At 38.5% G+C, this 21,514-nt stretch overlaps 3 protein-coding genes across 3 annotated transcripts; 2 read left to right on the top strand and 1 right to left on the bottom strand.

Annotated features, from left to right (window-relative positions):
* Positions 1 to 978: 978 nt before the first annotated feature.
* On the bottom strand, positions 979 to 12,962 carry lrrc8aa (leucine rich repeat containing 8 VRAC subunit Aa). Its single transcript, XM_058617569.1, has 3 exons — positions 12,808 to 12,962; positions 6,848 to 8,972; positions 979 to 5,129 (listed from the first exon to the last, which is right to left on the bottom strand). The coding sequence occupies exons 2-3, from the start codon at positions 8,960 to 8,962 to the stop codon at positions 4,854 to 4,856; spliced, it is 2,391 nt and encodes a 796-aa protein (XP_058473552.1). The 5' UTR covers positions 8,963 to 8,972; positions 12,808 to 12,962; the 3' UTR covers positions 979 to 4,853.
* Positions 12,963 to 15,800: 2,838 nt separating this feature from the next.
* Positions 15,801 to 17,806, top strand: dnlz (DNL-type zinc finger). The gene is made up of 3 exons (XM_058616895.1): positions 15,801 to 16,164; positions 16,379 to 16,518; positions 17,573 to 17,806. Exons 1-3 carry the CDS (start codon positions 15,853 to 15,855, stop codon positions 17,724 to 17,726), a joined length of 606 nt encoding a protein of 201 aa, XP_058472878.1. The 5' UTR covers positions 15,801 to 15,852; the 3' UTR covers positions 17,727 to 17,806.
* Positions 17,807 to 18,599: 793 nt separating this feature from the next.
* Positions 18,600 to 21,503, top strand: uck1 (uridine-cytidine kinase 1). Its single transcript, XM_058616894.1, has 7 exons — positions 18,600 to 18,777; positions 19,253 to 19,412; positions 19,996 to 20,092; positions 20,188 to 20,330; positions 20,413 to 20,507; positions 20,589 to 20,637; positions 20,713 to 21,503. The coding sequence occupies exons 1-7, from the start codon at positions 18,688 to 18,690 to the stop codon at positions 20,904 to 20,906; spliced, it is 828 nt and encodes a 275-aa protein (XP_058472877.1). The 5' UTR covers positions 18,600 to 18,687; the 3' UTR covers positions 20,907 to 21,503.
* The last annotated feature ends 11 nt before the right edge of the window (positions 21,504 to 21,514 follow it).

Raw genomic sequence — 21,514 nt, 5'->3', positions numbered from 1 at the left:
CCACCTTTTTGTTGACTTTGGATATTCGTTTGGACCTCTTGTTTTTCCGACACCACAACCCATGGTGCATCAGTGGCCTTTTGATTAGGGATAATTTGAAGTTTGATTTGATTTTTATTTGTTTGACAAACGGCTACTACACATATTATTAAGTACTGAGCTATAGATAGGTAGATGGACAGATTGATACTTTATTGTTTTTTTTTATTATTAATCACTGTATTTAAATACACAGTAGGTCCATCCATCCATCTTCTACCACTTTTTCCTCCATGTGAGGGTTGCTGGTGCCAATCCCAGCTGACATAGGATGAAATCTTGGACAGGTCGCCAGTCCATCACAGGGCCACATAGAGACAAACAACCATCCACTCTCACACTCACACAATTTAGAGTCCAATTTGCCTAATCCACAAATCTGCATATTTTTGGACTGTAGGAGGAAACCTTAGAACCAGGAGAAAACCCACACATAAACATGCATACTCCATGCAGAAAGGCCCTGCACAGTAGGTAGTTTCTGTAATTTGAGAAATTGTGTTTTTGGCTTGTTTGATTTCCCTTGTGTTTGTGCTTTATGCGGAGAGCTTCTGCGTAGAATGCCCATCAAACAGCAATGAGTTGCTGTGATCTATTGGAATCCAATTGGAAAAAAAATAAAAAATACAAAACTACTGGGACAAAAGATCTCATTCCAAATACTCATCCTTCATGGGGATGTAGCAAAGATGTTAAAGCAGATGCCTTCATTAAAAGGTGACCAAAAATCAAATGGTAGGTTATTGTAAATATGGAGTTCTATGGATTTGTGATCCATACAATGATGTTCTATAAACATCACAAAAAAAAACAATTTTAGCCACATGAACCAACATCTTATAAAAAGCTTCTCAACAAAATCACCAACAGTGCTCAGGAATCTCTTCCGAAAGAAGACACTTTCCAGACAATTAAATAACATATTCTTTGTGACAGAGCTTCGTGTTAAGTGTTACTTTTATTATTATGTGTCAGAATGGTACAAAAGTAGGGTTTGAACATTAGGAAATCAAAGTTTAGTTCTTCATTGAAATAGACATCGAGCTTCAAAAGCCAATGTCCAGTCCACTTGGCAACAGTAAATTCATAAAGGCCTTGTCATATATGTGTCATGTGATTCAGCGTTCAGGCTTATATTCAGCAATGACTGTGGCTGGGTGTATGTGGGCAGCTCTAGTATGGCTATAATGCACATAAGTTCAACATCAACAAATTCATGCTGCAAAATGAAATGGACAGGACACCAGATAAGGAAATCAACCAGCACTTCTTATAGCCCTGAACTACAGGCTTCAGAACACAGAAAAATGCCATACACAGTACATACAATCATAACAAAAAAAAACATTTCATTTTTCATACATAAATAGAGAAAAGATGTCAATGCAACCATGGCAGTTATTTGAGTGGGATTGTTTGATTTTCTTGTGAAATGGTATGTGACACGATTATATAAGTGGTTCAGGAATATTACACATTAACAGATGCTGTGTACCGTTATGTACAATGAAAGATTGTCAAGAGTTGGTTCTGTGCATTTGTGGAACACTGTCTTGTTTTTGGGGACAAAAACTGGTAATTACTTGTGAGAATAAACTGATCAATAACTCTGCTTCACAACAACTACACTACTTAAGGCATACCTATACAAACAGACACTCCGCTATATTTCAGACTGAAACATACATTTAAATATTAACAAAGAATGCAAATGCAAGCAGAAAACTAATTTTAAATATGTCGATTGTGGCTTTTAAAGGTGATAACATTAGACATGATAACTAATCACGTGCAAGAGCTGTTTGTTACCATGGGGCATTTCATTAGTCACAAATGTCCTCCCTTTAAGGCTGACTGAGCTCATTTCACACAGTCACACTGACTCACAGGAAATGGAATGGGGGTAAGGTTAACTCAACACATGACTCAAAGCGAAGTATCTTGACATTACTGTCGTCATTCGTCTGGAGGTCAGAACAAACAATGTTTGTGGATACAAATCTAAACTTTGACAAAAAACTAGTGCAGTTGTTCACGAACATTTTTAGCAAATCCAACAACTCTGATACGACGTGAATAAGCTCCCAGTGACGCCCTGAGAAAGACTCAAATGGCTTCCCTGAAGTTCAAGAGTACTCAAGTACACCTGAAATAATTTAGGGCTGGACACATGCACTACATGTCAGAACATCTTCTCAATAAACCACAACCATGAAAAAAGAATTTTTGTGCAAGACTGTTGAACTTCTAACATGACTAGCAAGTTATGGCAGAAGAGCCCAAAGCAACAGGGAGGTTTTTAGTTTCAGCTGCACTGCACCACTACAATGAACTATGACACTGCAATATAATGTCTTATATGCAGTTTTATGGACTGGTAACTAAATTACTATATGCATCGAGCTGGTAAAAGGACACTATTTGTTGCTACTGTATGTAAAATGGAAAAGAAATAATCTTGCTATCACTTAGCACCATAAAAATTTAACCAGAGCCAAGATACTGAAGTGGACATGCTACTTCAAAACTAATGTGTAAATATGTCACATGTGCATGGCATTACTGCCTTCCTTGGTGTCATCTGTTCCTTTTTTGCATTTGACTGCATCTCTGACCTTTAAAACTGGTTGCTAATGAACACATGAAGACAACACAGGACTGCACTTTAAGACAGTAAGGGAGCAATTAACATGTGACTCCTAGAAGGACATTTGGATTCAACTAAGGCCTCAGTGCAACATAACCCATGGGGAACAATAGTGCGGTTGTATTATTACAATGAAACTATTCAACGGCTAAAACAAAAAATTAAAAAAAAAAGATGGAGAAGGGAAAAAGACTGATAACAATAAGATCACTAACTGATATACAGGAAACAAAGAGGTTATACATTTCAGCTGTACATTTTACATGAAATAACATGTTTGTGATCATTAACAGGGCATACTGCTTGTAAAAGGTAAGGCCATATTAGAGATGCCTGGATGGGTTTAACCTAGCAGATATACGCTAAATTATGCTATTAAATCCTAAGCCAAAGAAAAGTGTTTCAAGCACACAAAGCAGTGTTTGCACTGATTTGCACCATGCACCATGAAATCACATACTCTGCATACTCTCTTTCTCTACAAATAAATGTTTCCCTTGTGTAGGTCACTAAAACCTGTTTCGTTCACTCTGCAATTCCCTGTGTGTCCTTATTTTGTTATTCAGCGATTAATCAAAGTTCCATTTTTCCTGGAATAAACCAGGCATAATAAATAAAATAAAATGTCACGGATGTCAACACTTTTCATTTTCAGACTGGCAGTACCTGGCAGAGAGTAAAGTCTGTCTTGTCTTACATCTTCAGCTCATCCTCTCTGTAGTGCCATATAAGCAATTATCCTTTCTCACGGGACTCATGATTAAAAATTATACAAGGCATTACATGTGCCTTGATTTCTGTATTTTTATTGACTTGCTTGTGCAATCGCGCATAACAGAATTGGAAAATAACTAAGAATGACTTCTGTGACTGTGTGTTGTCTGAATGTGTGAGCAACAGGACAATGTGTAATTTTAATCTCATCAGCGAAGCAACGTGCCTTCAATTGAACAAAGGTCACAGGATCTTGCACTACAAGTATACATCCCATAACCTTTCTATGTGTTCTTATTCTGGAGTGTTGTGGTGACTGAGTGATAACAAAATGAACAACAACAACAATAATTATAATTATAATAATAATATTAATAGCAATTCTTAACTGAAGGCATTTAATCACTGCCTGGAATTTCCAATCACTCTGTGGCCTGACTCGCATACAGAGACATGATACCAGGTTGTGGTAGCATTTTAAAACACGCAATTATGTTTAGGGGAGTGAAATCCACCCATATAACCACCCATATAAAAACACATCTCTCATAACCTTAAGATACACCAGTAATGTCTGCAATGTTTCGCCATGCAGAGGATGCGATGTTTTCATAAGCAAAATAAAGAGTCCAAGAAGAATGATGCATTTCTTCACCATAACTCCACAACTTCCAACATAACAGGCTGACATTATAACTACAAAAACTGCAGTCTATTCAGACAGTGTACAGTAAAATGTGTTCCCTTTTCTTTTTTGCTGAACAGTTATTCTTTGATGTCGTTTCATTAAGTTAAGGCCTAAGCTGTGAGATCACGTACAGGATTATCTCCTGATCTTTCTCACGGAGTCACTCCATTCATGTAAAATCTCGCACCGAAAGCATGTTGAATGTACAGGAGAGGAGCCTGAAAACCAAAGAGGCAGACCTTTGGGGCTTACCAAATTGGTTGTCAGATGCACTGTAATGTTGAGTCTGCTAGCATTCTAAGTCACACTGCACCACAACTGCAAATGTAATTGTAAAAAAAGTTACATTTTGAGGCTCAAGGCAAAAGGAACGGCAGGCAACACTGCTCTGAGTATGTTACATTTGTGCGTGTATGCCACTGCAAAGAGGTGATGTAAGCATGTTTAGCTTACTCGTCAGCCTCAATCGTGCAAAGTGTTTCAGTTTTTTTACGCCCTTTCCAATAAACGGGTTTGCTTTTGACAGGTCCTGTGGCATGCATATTAGATGTCACCTACTTGCATCCCTGTGGGATGAAATGACAGAAAAAACATATTTCTAAACCAAGTTATCATTAAAATTCTTGAAATGTGACGTCCATGTTTTCACAGACCCTGTTAGGAAAGCCTCATCACAAACAGAGGTTTGCGTCTCTTTCGTAAACAAGAACAATCACTGCTTGTTTTTTTCTTTGATCAAACTTCTCTCACCACCAAGGATTTGGCTCAAGCTTGCTCCTTATCCGCCCTCCAAAGCTGTTCTTTGACTTCTGATGGCAGCGTGGTGAACACGTCCTCCTCCACCACCAGTGCACTCCTCTTCAACAGTCGACACTCGCCGAGCTCCACCGGGAGACACTCCAGACGGTTCCCTCTCAGCTCTAGCTGGGTCAACCCTGTGAGCTCTCCAAAGCGCGAAGGCAGCGTCTGGAGGCAGTTGTTACCCAGATTCAGAGTACGCAGCTTCTTACACTGGAAGAGCTCTGGGGGCAAAGTCTCAATCTGAAGTGGAATGGACAAGAGGCAGAATATTAAGTTACAAGTCACCAAACAGGCTGAGTTGTTGAATTTTTAATCCACATGTCATGGTCAGGGATATGAGATATGAGCAAAGGTCATTCATAGAAAATATACAGCTTTTAAGACATTCTTATATGAATTAGTTTAAACAACACACAAGCCAGGCTTCAGAAAAGTTAACACATCAAAATAAGACTGGGCAGTTCCAAAGATTTTATCAGGTTTTAAAGTTAAAGAGTCAGGACAAAAACCCCAAGTCTTAAAAGTCTCAACAATTACAAATCAACAGCCAGCCAAAGCCTTTGTACTACAAAGATACTCACAATTCATTTGAATTGCGAGAGTGCCAACAGAAAGAATGTAAGCAAAAGAGACTTTGAAATTTCCCCTTTACTACGGCTATTTTTAGCTGCACACAAACCTGTTGGAACCTAATTTCAGTATGTAACCACATGAGGAAATGCAATAAACTGGCAGGAGCCTTTACTGAAAACACATGATTTTAGATGCATGCTTCTGAGTGAAAGAACACCGATTTACTCAATTTTCACAGTGAACAAACAGCATCTACCCGAGACTGATACATTAAAAACAAGCAAAAAATAAAGTATTAAATGTAGCAACACAAATAACAACATCAAGTTTAATATTCATAATTGGTCTCTTACGTTAAAACTCATATAGTCTACTTCACCTCACACAATATGGACTAACTCAGCAGTGTGGGTTGAACAGCCTTTAAAACACTTGAGTTAATGATCTTTGCAACTGAAATAAACAGTTTACTTCTCAAGAAGTCACAGCAAGAGACAGAAATAATCATCTTCTCTTCCAAAGAGGAGAGTTTGTATTACATCATGCTCAACCTTATTTTGGACTCGGAAACAATGAGACTTTAAAGCATACTTGCACACATTGTACATAGTTATTTTCTGTTTATTGGCCTAAAAGAAGAAAGGAAAAGAGACTGGCAGTAAAAACATGTTAGCAGTTTATTCATAATTTGACTTCTGTGCACACAAGTGGACTGGGTCTACAACATGCCACTTTGTTTCACTGAAAAGCAGAGAAATATACCAAGATGATTTCAGTGTTTTCAAATTATTGTTGTCACCTGAACTCTAATCATATCTCTGCATGAAATGGATCAAAAATCTTGTAAAAAGGGAAATAATGAATAACATATCTGTCCAGCAAAGGTGCCATAGTGTCACTTATTATCTGGTTATCTTAAAAGCAATAGTTTCCAATCCAGAACTATCTCAACATTTACAACTGCTGACCTTTGTAAACACCTCATCTGGCTGTTGATCTAATCTTATTCACACATACTAAAGAGAGTTGGGTGGAGACGGAAAGTGAGACAAACTTTCGCTAGTGTCAGAGTTTATATACAGCACCTTTTCTAAGGTCAAATTCAAGCACTTTCAATTACAAATATTCATATGAATACATGCATACTCAAAACGATTAGATCACATTAAGTATTATGCTATATAAGCAACCAAATATGTGGTTAATAGATACAATCTTAAGCATTTTTGTGCACTTCATGCAAAAATCCATGGCCTTTCCATTCATCAATGATGATGATGATCTTGATAACATCATTAAAATTCAACAATATCAAGCCCCTGTATGAACCTTGTAATATTAACACATGCAGTGAACAGATTTAAGGAAGTATTTTTAATTCTTACCCTGTTTGCTGTCACAGCAAAGTACTGCAGGTTCTGGAGGAAACCAACATCAGCATGGATGTTGGTTAGGTTGTTATGACTCAGGTCCAAGAACCGCAGCTTGCGGCAGAAGAAAAGCTGGCTGGGGATTTTCTCAATCTTGTTTCTGTTTAAATAGAGCCTCTCCAGGTTGGTAAGCGTTCCGATTTGAATGGGGATGTAGGCGATCTGATTGTACCACAGTTTGAGGCACACCAGCCGATGCAGGTGCTGGAAGCTGATGATCTCTTCTATTGTCTTCAGATTGTTGTCCTTCAGGTCAATCTCCTGCAAGTTGTGCAGACTAAAGATGGAGTGGGGGATGCGTTCAAGGTCACAGCGAACAAGCTCAAGCTCCGTCAGGTTGACCATTTTCTTCAGGCTGTTGAGCACCATAAGCTTGGTACCCTCATTATTGATGGAGAGCTTCTGGAGGTGGACGCCCACATCTGTCACTACCTGTGGCAGCTTGGTCAGGTTACTTTTCAGACGGAGAACTTTGAGCCTTTTGAGCTCTCTGAGCCCATCAATGACAATGTAACGATTGTTCTCTGCACTCAGGTTCCCAGTTAAGTGCAACTCACTGAGGTTTTTCAGGCTGTAGATCCACAGTGGGATCTCCTTGATGTCAGTGAACTTGATATGGAGTGACTTCAGGTTTTCTCTCAGAAAAGCCAGAGCTGGAGCCTCGATTTTAGCTGGTGTGTGGTAAAGCCACATCTCTCTCAGGTTGGAAAGCTGGGCAATGATTGGTGGTATAGTTACGTCAGAGATGAGCTCCAGCTTTAGCACTTCAAGCTCTATGAGATCAAATACTGTGTCTGGGATCCCACTGAGCATGAACAGATGTAGCTCCAGCTTTTCCTGAGAGTTTTTGGTGATGCGCTGCCTCAACTTCTCCAACGTCCACTCGTTGTTAAGGTTCAGCTGCCTCAACTTGTTCTCACTCACCTCTGACAGAAATACAGCAAAGCGCTTGGAATACAGAGGGTCATATTGGTCTATCATGTGTAACATGAAGGCAAAGTCGTTCTTCACGTCAGGGATGTCACTATAGCTGCTCTCCTCCCGGATTGATTCGAAGGAGTATCTTTTGAGGGAGCGGCTGAGCATCCAACACAGAGTGTACATGGAGATTAAACCATAAACCACTACCAAACTGATGTAGAAATAGGCCAAAATCTTGAAAAGTGTTGCCAATGGGTGGGCACAAGAGAATGTGTTATACCCTGTTAGCTTCTGAAGGTTCACTGTGCACACTACACTGAACCTGATGTAACCTACATAGTAGGCTGTGTAGCTAATAATGAGTAGAAACTTGATAACTTTGATAATGGTCTGACGTATGTATAGACGGTACACTATATCACCCTCCTCTACGTGGATCCTGAACTTCTTCACCTTCTCAAAAAGAGCCTTCGCCTGCTCCCCTTCTTTTTTATCTAGAACCCCAGTTTCAGAGCGATCGACTATTCCTTGTTCAATTCTGGACTTTGTTCGTTGAAGCATTGGCACACTAGCCTCAACATCCTCGCTCACGCAAGAGGCTTTTTTATCCATTGAACCGTTCATTTTTCCAAGAGGTTTAGGATCACTCTCTTCCACCACAGTCTCAGACAAAGCCCTTGTTGTCCATGGGGAGTCAAAGCACTTGAGGAGGATGGAGACAAAGTGCTCCAGTTTTGAGCTTGTGCGGGGAAACTTGAACCAGAAGTTGCTAGAGGCCAAGAAGATGAGGGTGTGAAGTAGCACCAGATAGGGGAAATATTTGGCAAACCAGTGTAGCTCAGTCTCGTAGCAGACAGCATCGACATAATTATACTGATGACGGTCAAGGTCATACTGAATGCCTTTTGGTTCTGATGCATAGAGGGTGGTCGTATTTGAGATGGGCATGGTCTCGCATGACTTGTTGACCACCCATTTGCAAGGCAGGCAGATCATCTTGTCCTGTGTGACCTGCAGTGTACCACCAAACACTGCAATCATCAGCATGATGATTGAGATGTAGTCTGTGAAAACGTCCCACCATGGCTTCAGGATACGGTACGTTGGCTGGGTGTCAGCAAAGTACCGGAGCTCTGTGATGGGAATCATGATGGTTTATCTAAAAAGACAGCAAAACAAACAAAAAAACTAGGAATTAGTTGGTGACAGGTTACATTGACATTGGGGCGATGGTAACTCAGTGGTAGTCGTCTTTCAACTTGAGGGTTGTGGGTATGATCCCCGGCTGTCAGTCTAAATGCCGATATGTAACATCTAATGTGAGTAGTTGCAGTATTGTAACTCAATTACAATTATTATTGTGGAACTTGGGAAGGTTGAATTAACATCTCCAACCAACTAAAAATGGGTGTTTGCCAATTTTGTGCTATTCCACAACAAGGACAATGCAACTTTGCCATAAAAAACACAGTAATTGTGTACAGCTCGTTTGCTATCTTAATAAATAAAAAATAAAAGTGTGGCCAAATCAAATTTGATATGTGACATGTTCACACAAGTTGCTTCTTCTACAGTATGTTAATGGTTTAAAAAATGTTTTTAAAAAACTTTATAGTTATGTGATGACATCTAAAAAATAATTACATTCTCAGCAACATGGAAATGACACCAAATTATATCAGATTGCTGACCATGACACCTCTGTCAAACCAAAAATAGGCAACTTCCTCTTTTCCCACACAATAAATGTGCGATGCAAGATGATATACATATGATAATGCACAAACAGCATTTCCTATCCAAGTTGTTTCAACTGTTAAAGTAATGCAAGAAAACCTGTACAAAAACCTGTGGAATTTGTGCAAAAGCACATCGACCATACTGTACATGGCAACATGACATGACTCTACAAAAGCATCTTAACAAGCATAAATGGCATCGCTTTAAAAACATCACCAAATAGAAATACATCTATGGAGCCACATATAAAATTCACCCTGAACTAAGCTTCAATGTGGAATAGAAGCTCTGTAGATAAACAGCATCAATCTGAGAAAATATCTGAGATAATCTGAATATCATCATGACTGAATGATTTTTGTTTCCTCTTAGAACTCAAGATTGAGCATGGTTGCTGTAAAAAAAACCTGTATCTTTTCCTGTCTGCTCAACTCTCATACAGGTAGAGTAAAAGATGAGATAATTGGTCAAGTAGTCACAAAAAAGCATTGTTTTATCCAGTTCAATCGAGAAACGCCTCCTCTGTTAGAACAAACACCAGCACATAGAAGCAATAGGTTAATTAAAACTCAAAAGATGAGTGATACATTGTATATATTAAAGCTGAAACTGACATGAAAATCATTGTTTCAAATACATATAATACAACAATCTGCTGATTTAAACTATTGTCAAACACAGATGTAACATAAACTGAATAGGTACGCGAGTTGCACGCCTCCCCTAACCACCTAACCTCTACAACAAACTTTTAACTAAGGACATTTCCCACAATGACTAAAAGCAACCTAATCATTCTCCCCACCACCACAGACAGCATCAAGGAAATATAGTGTTCACAACAATAAAATACTTATTTCAAAAGGCCAGGACTGGATTATTTAGTGACTCAAGTGAGTTTTCTCCTGTTCTGCTTCTGCTTTTCTGCAGTTAATTTCTCCTGAGTTTGTTCCCTGAACAAAGCAGCTTTTGTGTAGATGCTTTTTTGTCAAGCAGGCTCTGACACATGGGTTGAGAGAGGTGCAGGTGACCCTAGCTGCTGTGAGAGCCAATATATAACAAAGCCAAGTACAATTTTCCTCAAGGACACGAATGTCCCTTGACTGTTGCCAAGCAGAACATTGGAGGAAAAACATAAAACTGGCATGAACTTCTATTTTACAGCATATAGTTTGACTTCATTGAAAATTAATGAGAATATAAAAACCAAATGAAATCAACATAACTAAACCAACCAATAAGAATGTTTAACGGGAATGTCAAAGATGTGAATCTAATCGCTGATAAAGACACTTTATATTACAGTAGCATACAATATTATTGTAATAATTTGTAATAGGAATAATATGGGAATATTAATAATATAAAACAATAGTTCTAGAGTAACCACCATGTAATAACAATGAAAGGTGTGTGGTGAATATAAAGGAGGATGCATTTTAACTTTATAAAATTATGATTACCAGTTTTGATGCACTAAAGTTTTCATGTGAACGTACTAAACTAATAGTAGCCTATGACAATCATCATTACCAAGCTACTACCCTGGATATTACTATGGAAATCATTATATGGTAATGGTAAATTATCTCCTTATCACACCATTACTATTGTCAAGATGGAAATTGCATTTTAAATAAGCTGGCATGACCATTATGCCAAGTATATTACATCTTACGTAATCAATAATTATATTCCATACTAATAAATAATATGTTGTTACTGTAAAGGGTTATCTAAAATGTTGGTGTCTGGAATCTCTTAATATTCTCCCTGAAACATGAAACATAGTACACACATGATTGAAGGGACATGAAGGGACAATGCATTTTGGAATTTGTGCACTAGTTTTCAGACGTTAAAATCTTTATTTAAAGATCTCTCTATTGTGTCAACAAAATGCAATCTACAAAAATTAATCAAATCTCAAACATTTGGGATCACTGAAATCCATCAATGGAAAAGAAAGTCTTTTTAACAATGACATTTCAGCTTCTCCAATATGAGAAATTGCTTTTTGTTGGTTTTGTCTTCTGATTCTAAGAAAACAAAATCCTTCTGTGGGCCATCTGTATTTAAACAGAGTAATCACAGCTTCATGTATCAGCCCATCTGCCCAATCCTGGCAATGGGAAAACTGTGACAATGAAGGAGACAAGGCAGTCATGACCGGGTCCAACTGGTTCTGGCTCACAAAAAAACTTTTTTTCCTTGAAGGCAGCTCTCTCTCTCTCTCTGTCTCTGTCTCTATCTCTGTCTCTGTGTGTGTGTGTGTGTGTGTGTGTGTGAGTGAGAGAGAGAGAGAGAGATGATTCGATTCAGTTTTAATGATTTCTCTGTTATATGGAGCAAATAATCCAGAAATGATTCACGTTTAAGGTGAAAAATCAGACGATTCAGTACTTCAAAAAAAAACAATGCAGTATCACATTAAAATATTGTGATATTTTCTCATATATTGATATTCTCTTACATACAAGGTTTAACTAAAAATTATTTTCATAAATGAGTCATATTCAATTGACAGTGGAAATGACATTGGGTATTATATTACAATTTACGACAGACCAGAGGAGGGCTGAACAATTAATCAATTCATTTTTATTTCTCACAGATCTATACAAATATCACAGTAATCATTTTAGATGTTTCTCAAATGAAATTGATAATTATATTTTACACATTTAGCGTATTGTGTCAGGATGAAAAGAAAAAAGAGCTCGAAACAATACATGTTCTAATAATAATAATAATAATAATAATAATAATAATACAAAAATAGCTTATGCGAAACAAACACAATCCTGTCCACAATGGAAATTCTACAGGTTTTTTTTTTTGTTTTGTTTTTTTCTTAATTGATTTAGGTGCCAAGAAACAGTTTAAGAGTTCATAAATAAAAACCGTGGGTTCTAATCAATCTAATCAACGTTGAATGTGTTTTCCGTTTCAGTTATAATATCAGAACACCTTGCTGGCCTTTAATTGGTGCCGAAATTTGATGGTGACTATTGTACTGTAATAGCCTGGATTTAAAGCTGACAATGAATGTACAACATGTTATTCAAACCTGCTGACCGCGACCTTTAATGAACAGCTCTTCCCCACAACAACAGCCAGACCAGTGGCGACGGGAAACGGGTGTCTCATACCGATGCTTGGTTAGCACGCTGCGGCACTGGAATCACACGCTGAGTCGCACAGCTAACTGGCTAGTTACACACATTAGGACAATATATGGAAAAGAGACCCACCTATTTTATTGTAGCTGGTGTCTGTCGCCTCATTCGCACACGGGTGACACATTTCTTTCCCGTTTCTCAGCAGCTGGGGGCGGTGAAAGCCCGGGCCGGAGCCCCGTACGACAGTGACGGTGTAGAAAAAACCTTTACAACAGCGGCAGCAGCAGCCGAGCGGCGCTGTTAGCTCGCAACAGCTGTTGCACGCGACTGCCGGAAGTCCTAACATAGAGGCCCATTCAAAATAAAGGTACGGCGGAAGTACAAGCAAATATCATGCAAAAGTCTGTTTTTTCTTTTTTTGTTGTTGACGTATATTGTTGTTGTAATGTGTATACTATTACACCTTCTTCTTCTTCTCATTTCAGCTGCTCCCTTCAGGGGTCGCCACAGCTAATCAACCTCCTCCATCTAACCCTGTTCTCTGTATCCCCGTCTCTCACACCAACTAACTTCATGTGTTATTACACCTAATAAACTGTTATAGTTGTATTTTGTAAAACATTGCAACGTGCGACATTATGGAGACAGTCTGTAACTAACAAGGCAGCCTACATCTGCAATTTGTTTGTAAAATATTAATAACAAAATATTAATAGCAGGTTATATTGAAGATAAATACACAATAATACATATATAAATAATATGTATATAATTCTGGCTATGGATGATATTTGAGAAAAAGGCAAACTTAGGCTGGAGACATGCTGTACACAAAAACTGTGTGCCGAGTCACCACAGAGGCAGTGTTATTGTACGATGAATATATGTATTCTGTGGGTAATGGGGGCGGGACTAGATAAGCTTTTGCTTCTCCCGCTTGTGTATTGTGTGAACTACACTAAAATGATGTGTGATGATGAGTGATCTAACTGACATGACCGAAATAAACATATAAATAAATAAATAAATAAACAAAAAGTGTGTTAGCTCTTTACACTTTAAAACTGACCCAAACTGTACAGCAGGGGTCTCAAAGTGGTGGCCCGGGGGCCACATGTGGCCCTCCAATCGATTTCATGTGGCCCTCCAAACATTATCAAGTTATAACGAGTCATTTCTATATGTTTTTATTTTTAAATGAATAGATTAATTTTGCATCATAAATATGTTTTTTTTATTGTTGCATATTAAACTTATATATTGCATATTAAACCACTTATATTTTGAAATGATCCAATCCAACTTTATTTGTAACACAGTGGACCAAATTGCTGTACAGAATAATGGAAAAAAACAGAAGAAGTAAAAGACAGAAAAGCTCACACGAGGGAATACATATTTAAAAAAAGGAATTAATACGACATATTGATGATATGCGCTCATGACGTCCACCGCAACTGTTGCTTTTCCCAAAACATTTTTTTTTACTTGACTGGCCCCCGACTGACCAGACGAGACCGTCAGTGGCCCACAGGTCATTTGAGTTTGAGACCCCTGCTGTACAGGTAGTATGTAGATAAACTCACTCCACTCACCATCACCCTTACTACCTACATAATTTGTGCTGACTGCCAATTGGCTGAGCCACACATTCTAGCAGCAGCCTTGGCTTTAGTCATTTGGAACAATGTTAAAAATAATTTTGACATAAATTCACAACATGTCCTTTCATAGTCCCTCCATGGAACCGGTCAAACAAAGAGGTGATGATAACCGTGTGCACAATATTAATATTACTGGAAGGATGTTGTTTCCAGTTTGTGACTCACTGGCTCTCCCAGAGGAATTTTGTGACCAAGTGTAAAATGTGACTCTGAGAGATCAAACATTGTAAGTCTGTCTGTTATTATTTTGAGAAACAAAGTAACTTCAGGCCACAACAGTGATTAAATCAATACATAACCAATGTGAATGAACAAGACCTGACAGAACAGCTACTTATTTATACACATCACTCTCTGAAATGGCTCTTCACTATCATGTCGAATATGTCTCTTATGTTTGTATATGCTAAACATTTTAATGACTGGTTTAAATAACTCATTTTCACAGAGTCTAAATAACAAAACCTTGGCTGTGATACAGATTTAGTGGAAATGTTTCCTCTACTTGTTTTTGTATCATATCCAGAACCTGTTCCTGAAATGTGTGGTGAAAGTTATACCTGTGACAAGACATGTGTTGACTCAATGTTTCATCACTGAGGACTAAGGACTACTGATGAGAGAGAATGCCCAACATACAGTATGTGAACACATTTATCTGATTTACCATTGCCAAAGTATCCAAAGCAATTTAAAATGAGGTACAACACCAAAACATCAATGAAGTCAAGCATCTAGAAGTACTAAATTTGACAATGGAGCTCAGGTAAACAAGTGCACAGAAAGAGTTTGTTAGTTAGGAGGGTTAGGATGACAAGCACATGGAAGAAATATTGTTTATGTTGTTAAACTAACCAGTTTTTTTTCTTTATTAATTTATTAAATTCAAAATATATAGAAGACATTGGCAGTGGGACAGTTAGTATTAACATTTCTTACTGATTGATTTCCAATATGCTAGTAGTCATCGAGTCAGTCTTGTCCAGAAATTAGGTAAATCATGTTTTTATTGCATCTGAAATTTGGAGTGTTTTTGATTAAAAAAGTGCTAATGCAAGCTTTTTCAATTGAAATTTCTATAAAATTGTACATTAAAAATGTCTAATTTTCAGTATGCTGAACACAATCTTGTCAGTCTTTTCCAGAAAATGTATCTTTTATTACATCTCATAATTTTTTGTGGGACTTAAAAATGGAAAGTGAAGCGCTTATGAATACAACATTTGACAGACGTTAGGATTTCATATTGGAAATCTTACATCTTTTACTTCCATTAATGGAAAATGGAAGCAAACACATTTAGTTTATTTTCCTTTGCGGTATCTGTTTGGAAAAACATATTTAAGTCCCAACAATGTGCAATAATAAACCATAATAGTAATACGCATGTTTACAGAGCCGTTGTAGCAACTTTATTTTGAAAACATCTCTTGATGATGTCATCAAACCGGGACAGCGCACTCTCTGATGAAATCATTTGTACCTCGGCAACAGAAAGACAGCAGCAGCAGTCATGTTGGTTTTACACCAGTGTTGTGTTAGTTTTCGCTCTCTGTCTCGGAGGACGGTGTCTTCTTTCAGTCCTGCGTTTCTTCGCTGTTTCCACAGTCGTTCAGATCTGTGTCCTCCGACATTACGGACAACCACAGCCTCGACGAGGCTCCTCTCCTCGCAGGAGCAGCGGAGGGGTCGTTACTTGTCGCCAGTTGACAGAAGTGAAGCTGGTCTGATCATCTGCAGAGGGTTTTCAGCTTCGCAGTGTATCAGAAGTGACGCTCTTGGAAAGATCGAGTCAACTCATTATCATCTTGTTTACACGTGCAAGGTAGCGGAAGTGGGAAATCTAAAATAGTTTTGTTTAAAGGCTCAGTGTGTAACATTTAAGTGAAACTGTTCTGATACAATACAGATATCACAACCTCAAGTTTTGACTAGTATTTTCATATTATACTAAGATATGTAATATAATATATGAATACAACCGATGGGGCTAAGCCGGTTGGGATCTATCTAACATTCAGACTGTTTTGCATTTGCAGGTTTGCTCCACAAGATCCACGCAAAAGATATCCAAGATAGCATACCACAAAGGTGTCGTGATAGTGACGTGTCCAGGATGTAAAAATCATCACATCATCGCTGATAACCTTGGCTGGTTCTCTGACCTTGAAGGGAAGAGGTGCGTGATTTGAACTTCTCAACACAAAACAGAATAATACAATAAATTGTTGTTTGACCTTCCCTCATTGATTTGAATGAGGTGGACAGAATCACTGAAACACCTGACGTGTGAACATAAAGCAGTGCAGTTCAATAACACATCCTCAACATCTCTTGGACACAATTTCAGCCAAATCTGAATTTGTGAAAGCTGCAATCTGCATTTACACTAGTTAACACGTGGAGAGACAACAAATAGGATACAATTCTGTGATAATCAATATATTGCCAGACGATCATATAACGGTACATCACGATATCTGTGTAACTGAAGAAAACAAAACGTCTGTAAAAGGTTAAAAGTGCAGGATTTATCTATTTATTCAAAGCATAGAGAACAAAGTGCATGAAGTCTATGTATTGAATGTGTTTGGGGCATCCGTCAACAATGCTTTCGCTGCCATTATTCTGCTGTAAACGCCAGGTAACTTCTGCCCAAGTTTACCTTGTTTATTTGAGCCTTATCTCCTTGAGGGGCAAGGAGACATCAAGTAGCATTTTGACATACAAATGAGGCCTGAAACCACACTGACTATACCTGAATCCATGTGCTTTTTTTCCTGCTTATACTTACATGGGTCATATCTGATTTGTACCACATGAGAGGATAAGATCAAGAATCAAGAATTGGATCACTTGCACCATGTAGTGTAAAATGCAGCCAAAACCAAGTGTGGTATACACCCCAGCCCACTGGTGGTATCTGTCAATGAAATAAGATGACCACATTGTTTACAATTAGAAAACAACAGATGTTTGTCAGAATCAGCAGGAGATCTAAATAGGGTATATTATATACCAGTAGGTCTGCATATCAAAAACTGACAGGGACATATTACTCTCAGGCTACGTTTTTCATAGCTCAGAAACAGTATGCGTCACTAGAACAAAAAATGGTAAAGTTGTGGCCAGACAGCAACTTTGATAGTTAAAGCCAAGAGGGACATTTTAAATTTACCAGCTACATGCACTTTATACTATCTCTGAATGTCCTCTGTTGATTCTTCCTTTAGAAACATTGAGGAAATCCTTGCTGCCAAAGGAGAAACTGTGAAGAGGATTGAAGGAAGTGCTGCTTTGGAGATAGTGTTGGATGAATCCAGAAAAGACAAGTCACAATGTAGTGAAGACACAGAAAAATCAGACAATGTTCCAGAGAAACAATAATGCTGTTAATACCTGCAAATGCATACATGTATTGTTTATATTTCATTAATTTCCTAATAAATGTAAATATTTTTCCTGAATGGTGTTCTTTTGCCATGCCTTCTGAAAGAGACTAGATTTTCATCATTAATGCTAAATCTTTTAAGGAAAATGTTTTTTCCTCTGAACTGAAGACTGAACAAGGTCTTTCATATGTTGTCCAGATCAGAAGTGAAAAAGATCAGATCGCATGTGACATGTGCTGTTCACCCTGTCATAAAGATTATAATTGAATCAGTTATAAGCCAAAAAAAAAAAAAAAAAATAGTTGGGCCACTGTAGCCTAAGTACACTATATAACTGTAGCAGTTAGTTTCTCACTATAAACAGCAAGTGGCGCTCTCTACACTGAGCTTCGATCTGAGGTGGGGAGACAGAGCAGTTTAGGAACATTGAACTGTGATGAAGAAAGAACTTTGAGCTTTGAATTACTTTCTTACTTTTAAGTGTTCTCATGTCTCTGTATTCTGGTCTGACATACACAATTGGTCATCTCTGAAAATAGAAAATAGAATATACAGTGCCGTTGTCATTAAAAATAATGGATAAAAACAACAATAAGGCCAAAAGACTATAAAAATATCTGTCTCTTATAATTTTAGCCTTCTTTTCTGTTTACTTTAATTATTTTATTTGTGTTTCATGTTCATGTACTAGGATGACCCAGCTTCATTCCTGCTGCAGTTGTACTTATTTATTACTTAATAGTTAATTGATTTCCACGTTTTGAAAAATTCGAAAAGTGGGAGGCAGCGTCGCGCCTCTCGTACACAGCCTGTCGGAAATTATTGGACGAGACCTGTAGCGAAACTTGGGTTGCAATCACGTCACTTCTCGCGAGAGTAGCGTGTTGTTTTTACATTGCTAGCACTTAATAAGCTAGCTAGTTTCCCTGCAGTGCTCTCGTTCCTATTCGACTGCAATGGACGCTCTCGGAGCCCTTGACGATGCAGAGAGGCCCCGGCACCGTCCTTTCTTGATCGGGGTTAGTGGAGGAACCGCCAGCGGCAAGGTCAGTTGTTTTCAGCCGGAAGATCTCCCCCAACAGCGGAAATTAGCATAGTAGCTTAGCTTAGTTAACTGCTTATCAACCGGTCAAAGCAGCTGACACGCCCCCCCACCGTTTAATATATTCTACTTTTTTAAATTATTCCATTACCTAGTAATCAGTCATTCCATATTTTACTGTCCGTTATCACTTACCTGTGACAGTTTGACGCGGAACATCTTCATTTTTCTAAGCAGTTGCTGTGAGAAGGTCACTGACACCACATCAAATGCAGTCTACGCTCAGGGACTCGTATTTACCTCTGATCCGCGGGAGACTTCCAATAAATCTGTGTGATATATTAAACATAGCTTCATTTTATGCATGCGTTGTAGAAAACATGCACTCATGAAGTACTTCAAAAACCGTAATTAGGTGTAGTTAACACCAAGGGTTCTGTGAATGACAGCTGTAAATAACTGTGACTTGTCTGACACAGTCAACAGTTTGTGCCAAGATCATGGAGCTCCTGGGCCAACACAAGGTGGACCACCGCCAGAGGAAGGTGGCCATCATCAGTCAGGACTGTTTCTATCGAGTCCTGACTCCAGAACAGAAGGCAAAGGCACTGAAAGGCCAGTACAACTTTGATCACCCAGGTAAGACCAGTTAACTTACTAATTACTACAATTCCTCATGGTTCCAGTGACTCAAATGTGAGGATCTGCTTCTTTCCTGCCTTTTTAGTGAAAATGTTTGGGTTTTGGACCATCGGTCAGAGATCAATTCATATCTTATATCTTTATTTATCTTATCTTTATTTTAACCTATTTAACCTTATTTAACCTCATTTTTTTTATTTCAAAGCACTTAAGAACAGGAAATAATCTCTGCAAGAACCAGATATGCAGCCAACTGTCTGGGCCGGGTGGGGTGAAAGGAGAAGATGGGGTTAAGAGGAGGGAGATGGGAAAAGAAGTGGACATATAAAGGGAACAGATACATAACAGTTGCATTAAAGGACAGTTAGATCAGTTGTGGGAAAGAAAATAGTTATATTTTTATAATAGCAGCAGCTTTGATGATAGCTGATATAATTTATCACAAAAATAAGTAGCATGATTTCCATCAGCATCCTGTTGGTCAACATCACAGATGGCAGTTGTTGTCAACTCTGTCATGCAACCCTGGAGTCACAATCCCTTATATTCACATTATAAAATTGTGTTTGTTGTCTTGCAGAGGCATTCGACAACGATTTAATGTATAAAACCTTGAAGGACATTGCGGAGGGAAAAGTGGTGGAAGTGCCAACATATGATTTTGTTACCCATTCCAGGTAGGTAGGAAGCATATTGGTTAAGCCCCGATGCAGAATCCTCTGACCTCCTTTTATTAGTACCTTTCTTTGACGACTTATGTGTGTTTTTATAGGCTGGAAGACAGGATCACAGTTTACCCAGCAGACGTGGTCCTCTTTGAAGGCATCCTCGTTTTCTACCCCCAGAAAGTACGTGATATGTTTCACATGAAGCTCTTTGTGGACACAGATTCAGACGTCAGACTGTCTCGCAGAGGTATTAATGTCCGTGTTGAACACACAATACTCCAGTAGTTGTCCCAGTGCTTCCTTTGTCTGACTTCTTTCTTTCTCTGAAGTTCTGCGAGACATGAACAGAGGGAGAGACTTGGAGCAAATTCTTTCACAGTATACGACGTTCGTCAAGCCTGCTTTTGAGGAATTTTGTTTGCCTGTAAGTATGGCGACTCATGTGTCTCCCCTTCACAGTGTCAGTCAATACGTCTCTGAACATTTTCACTTTATCCTCTCCCAGACGAAGAAGTACGCTGATGTGATCATTCCGAGAGGAGTGGACAATATGGGTAAGTGTTGTTTGTTTTCTTCTGATGTAGCAGCCCAACATTACATGACACATTCTTCCATCTGTCTCACATCAGTGGCCATCAACCTCATCGTGCAGCACATCCAGGACATTCTGAACGGAGACATCTGCAAATGGCAACGTGGGTCCATCAACAGCAATGGGCGGGGCTTCAAACGGGCCATTTCAGAGCAGGGTGACCTGCAGATTGGAGCCACTAATCCTGCAGGAAAGAGGGTCCTGCTGGAGCCCAGTAGTCGCCCTCACTGAGACTGTGGATGAATGTAGGCCGAGGATGAGCTTTGAGTCGGGAATCGCTGCTACTGATTTTGGCGGAGTGGGTCGGCAACTGACGGAGTTTTGAGAAACTCGGTCACTACTCTGACGTCAGTCTCCCCCCCTCTGTGTAGCTTTTTAAAATTGTCCACATTAATGATATCAAAAGTATCCAGTGTCATAAGTCTTGGTAATTTTATTGTTTGTGCACAACGAATATGCTAATAGCGTGCTTTTCACATGTAATAGTCTTCCATTCTTTTTTTCTTAAGTTTTAATGTGTTCAGGTAATGTTACTGAAAACAGGAGTGATAAAGGTCAAAGACAGGAAAATATTTAAATTCCGCCATGCTTTTGCACTGAGTTTGACCTTTTTAATTTTTGCCTTTTTGGTGATTTAATGGAGATAAATATATATATTTAAATTATATTAATACTAGATTGTTGCTTTCTGTCTGTTTTTAGTATCTTGGGTTTTCTATTGAGAGCTTCCTTTTGAATATTGAATGCTGAACACATGCCTTAACATTTTTAAGTTTATCTTCCATACACTGTTCTGTTCAATAATAAAAAAAGAAATTCTATTATTAAGGTTGAAAGTG

The sequence above is a fragment of the Solea solea genome, chromosome 19 (genome assembly GCF_958295425.1).
Source record: "Solea solea chromosome 19, fSolSol10.1, whole genome shotgun sequence".
Taxonomy (NCBI): Eukaryota; Metazoa; Chordata; class Actinopteri; order Pleuronectiformes; family Soleidae; genus Solea; species Solea solea.
Note: the sequence above shows the minus strand (reverse complement) of the source record. Positions and strands in the feature narration are given on the sequence as shown.

What these genes read in the sequence shown, in the direction of transcription:
- lrrc8aa (XM_058617569.1), bottom strand. Translation starts at nt 8,962, where the DNA reads ATGATTCCCATCACAGAGCTCCGGTACTTTGCTGACACCCAGCCAACG. An exon ending in TTGCTGTGACAGCAAACAGG is followed by an intron (nt 5,130 to 6,847) that starts GTAAGAATTAAA and finishes ATTCCACTTCAG; the next exon opens with ATTGAGACTTTGCCCCCAGA.
- dnlz (XM_058616895.1), top strand. Translation starts at nt 15,853, where the DNA reads ATGTTGGTTTTACACCAGTGTTGTGTTAGTTTTCGCTCTCTGTCTCGG. An exon ending in ATCTTGTTTACACGTGCAAG is followed by an intron (nt 16,165 to 16,378) that starts GTAGCGGAAGTG and finishes TTGCATTTGCAG; the next exon opens with GTTTGCTCCACAAGATCCAC. An exon ending in TCTGACCTTGAAGGGAAGAG is followed by an intron (nt 16,519 to 17,572) that starts GTGCGTGATTTG and finishes TTCTTCCTTTAG; the next exon opens with AAACATTGAGGAAATCCTTG.
- uck1 (XM_058616894.1), top strand. Translation starts at nt 18,688, where the DNA reads ATGGACGCTCTCGGAGCCCTTGACGATGCAGAGAGGCCCCGGCACCGT. An exon ending in GAGGAACCGCCAGCGGCAAG is followed by an intron (nt 18,778 to 19,252) that starts GTCAGTTGTTTT and finishes TGTCTGACACAG; the next exon opens with TCAACAGTTTGTGCCAAGAT. An exon ending in GAGAGGAGTGGACAATATGG is followed by an intron (nt 20,638 to 20,712) that starts GTAAGTGTTGTT and finishes GTCTCACATCAG; the next exon opens with TGGCCATCAACCTCATCGTG.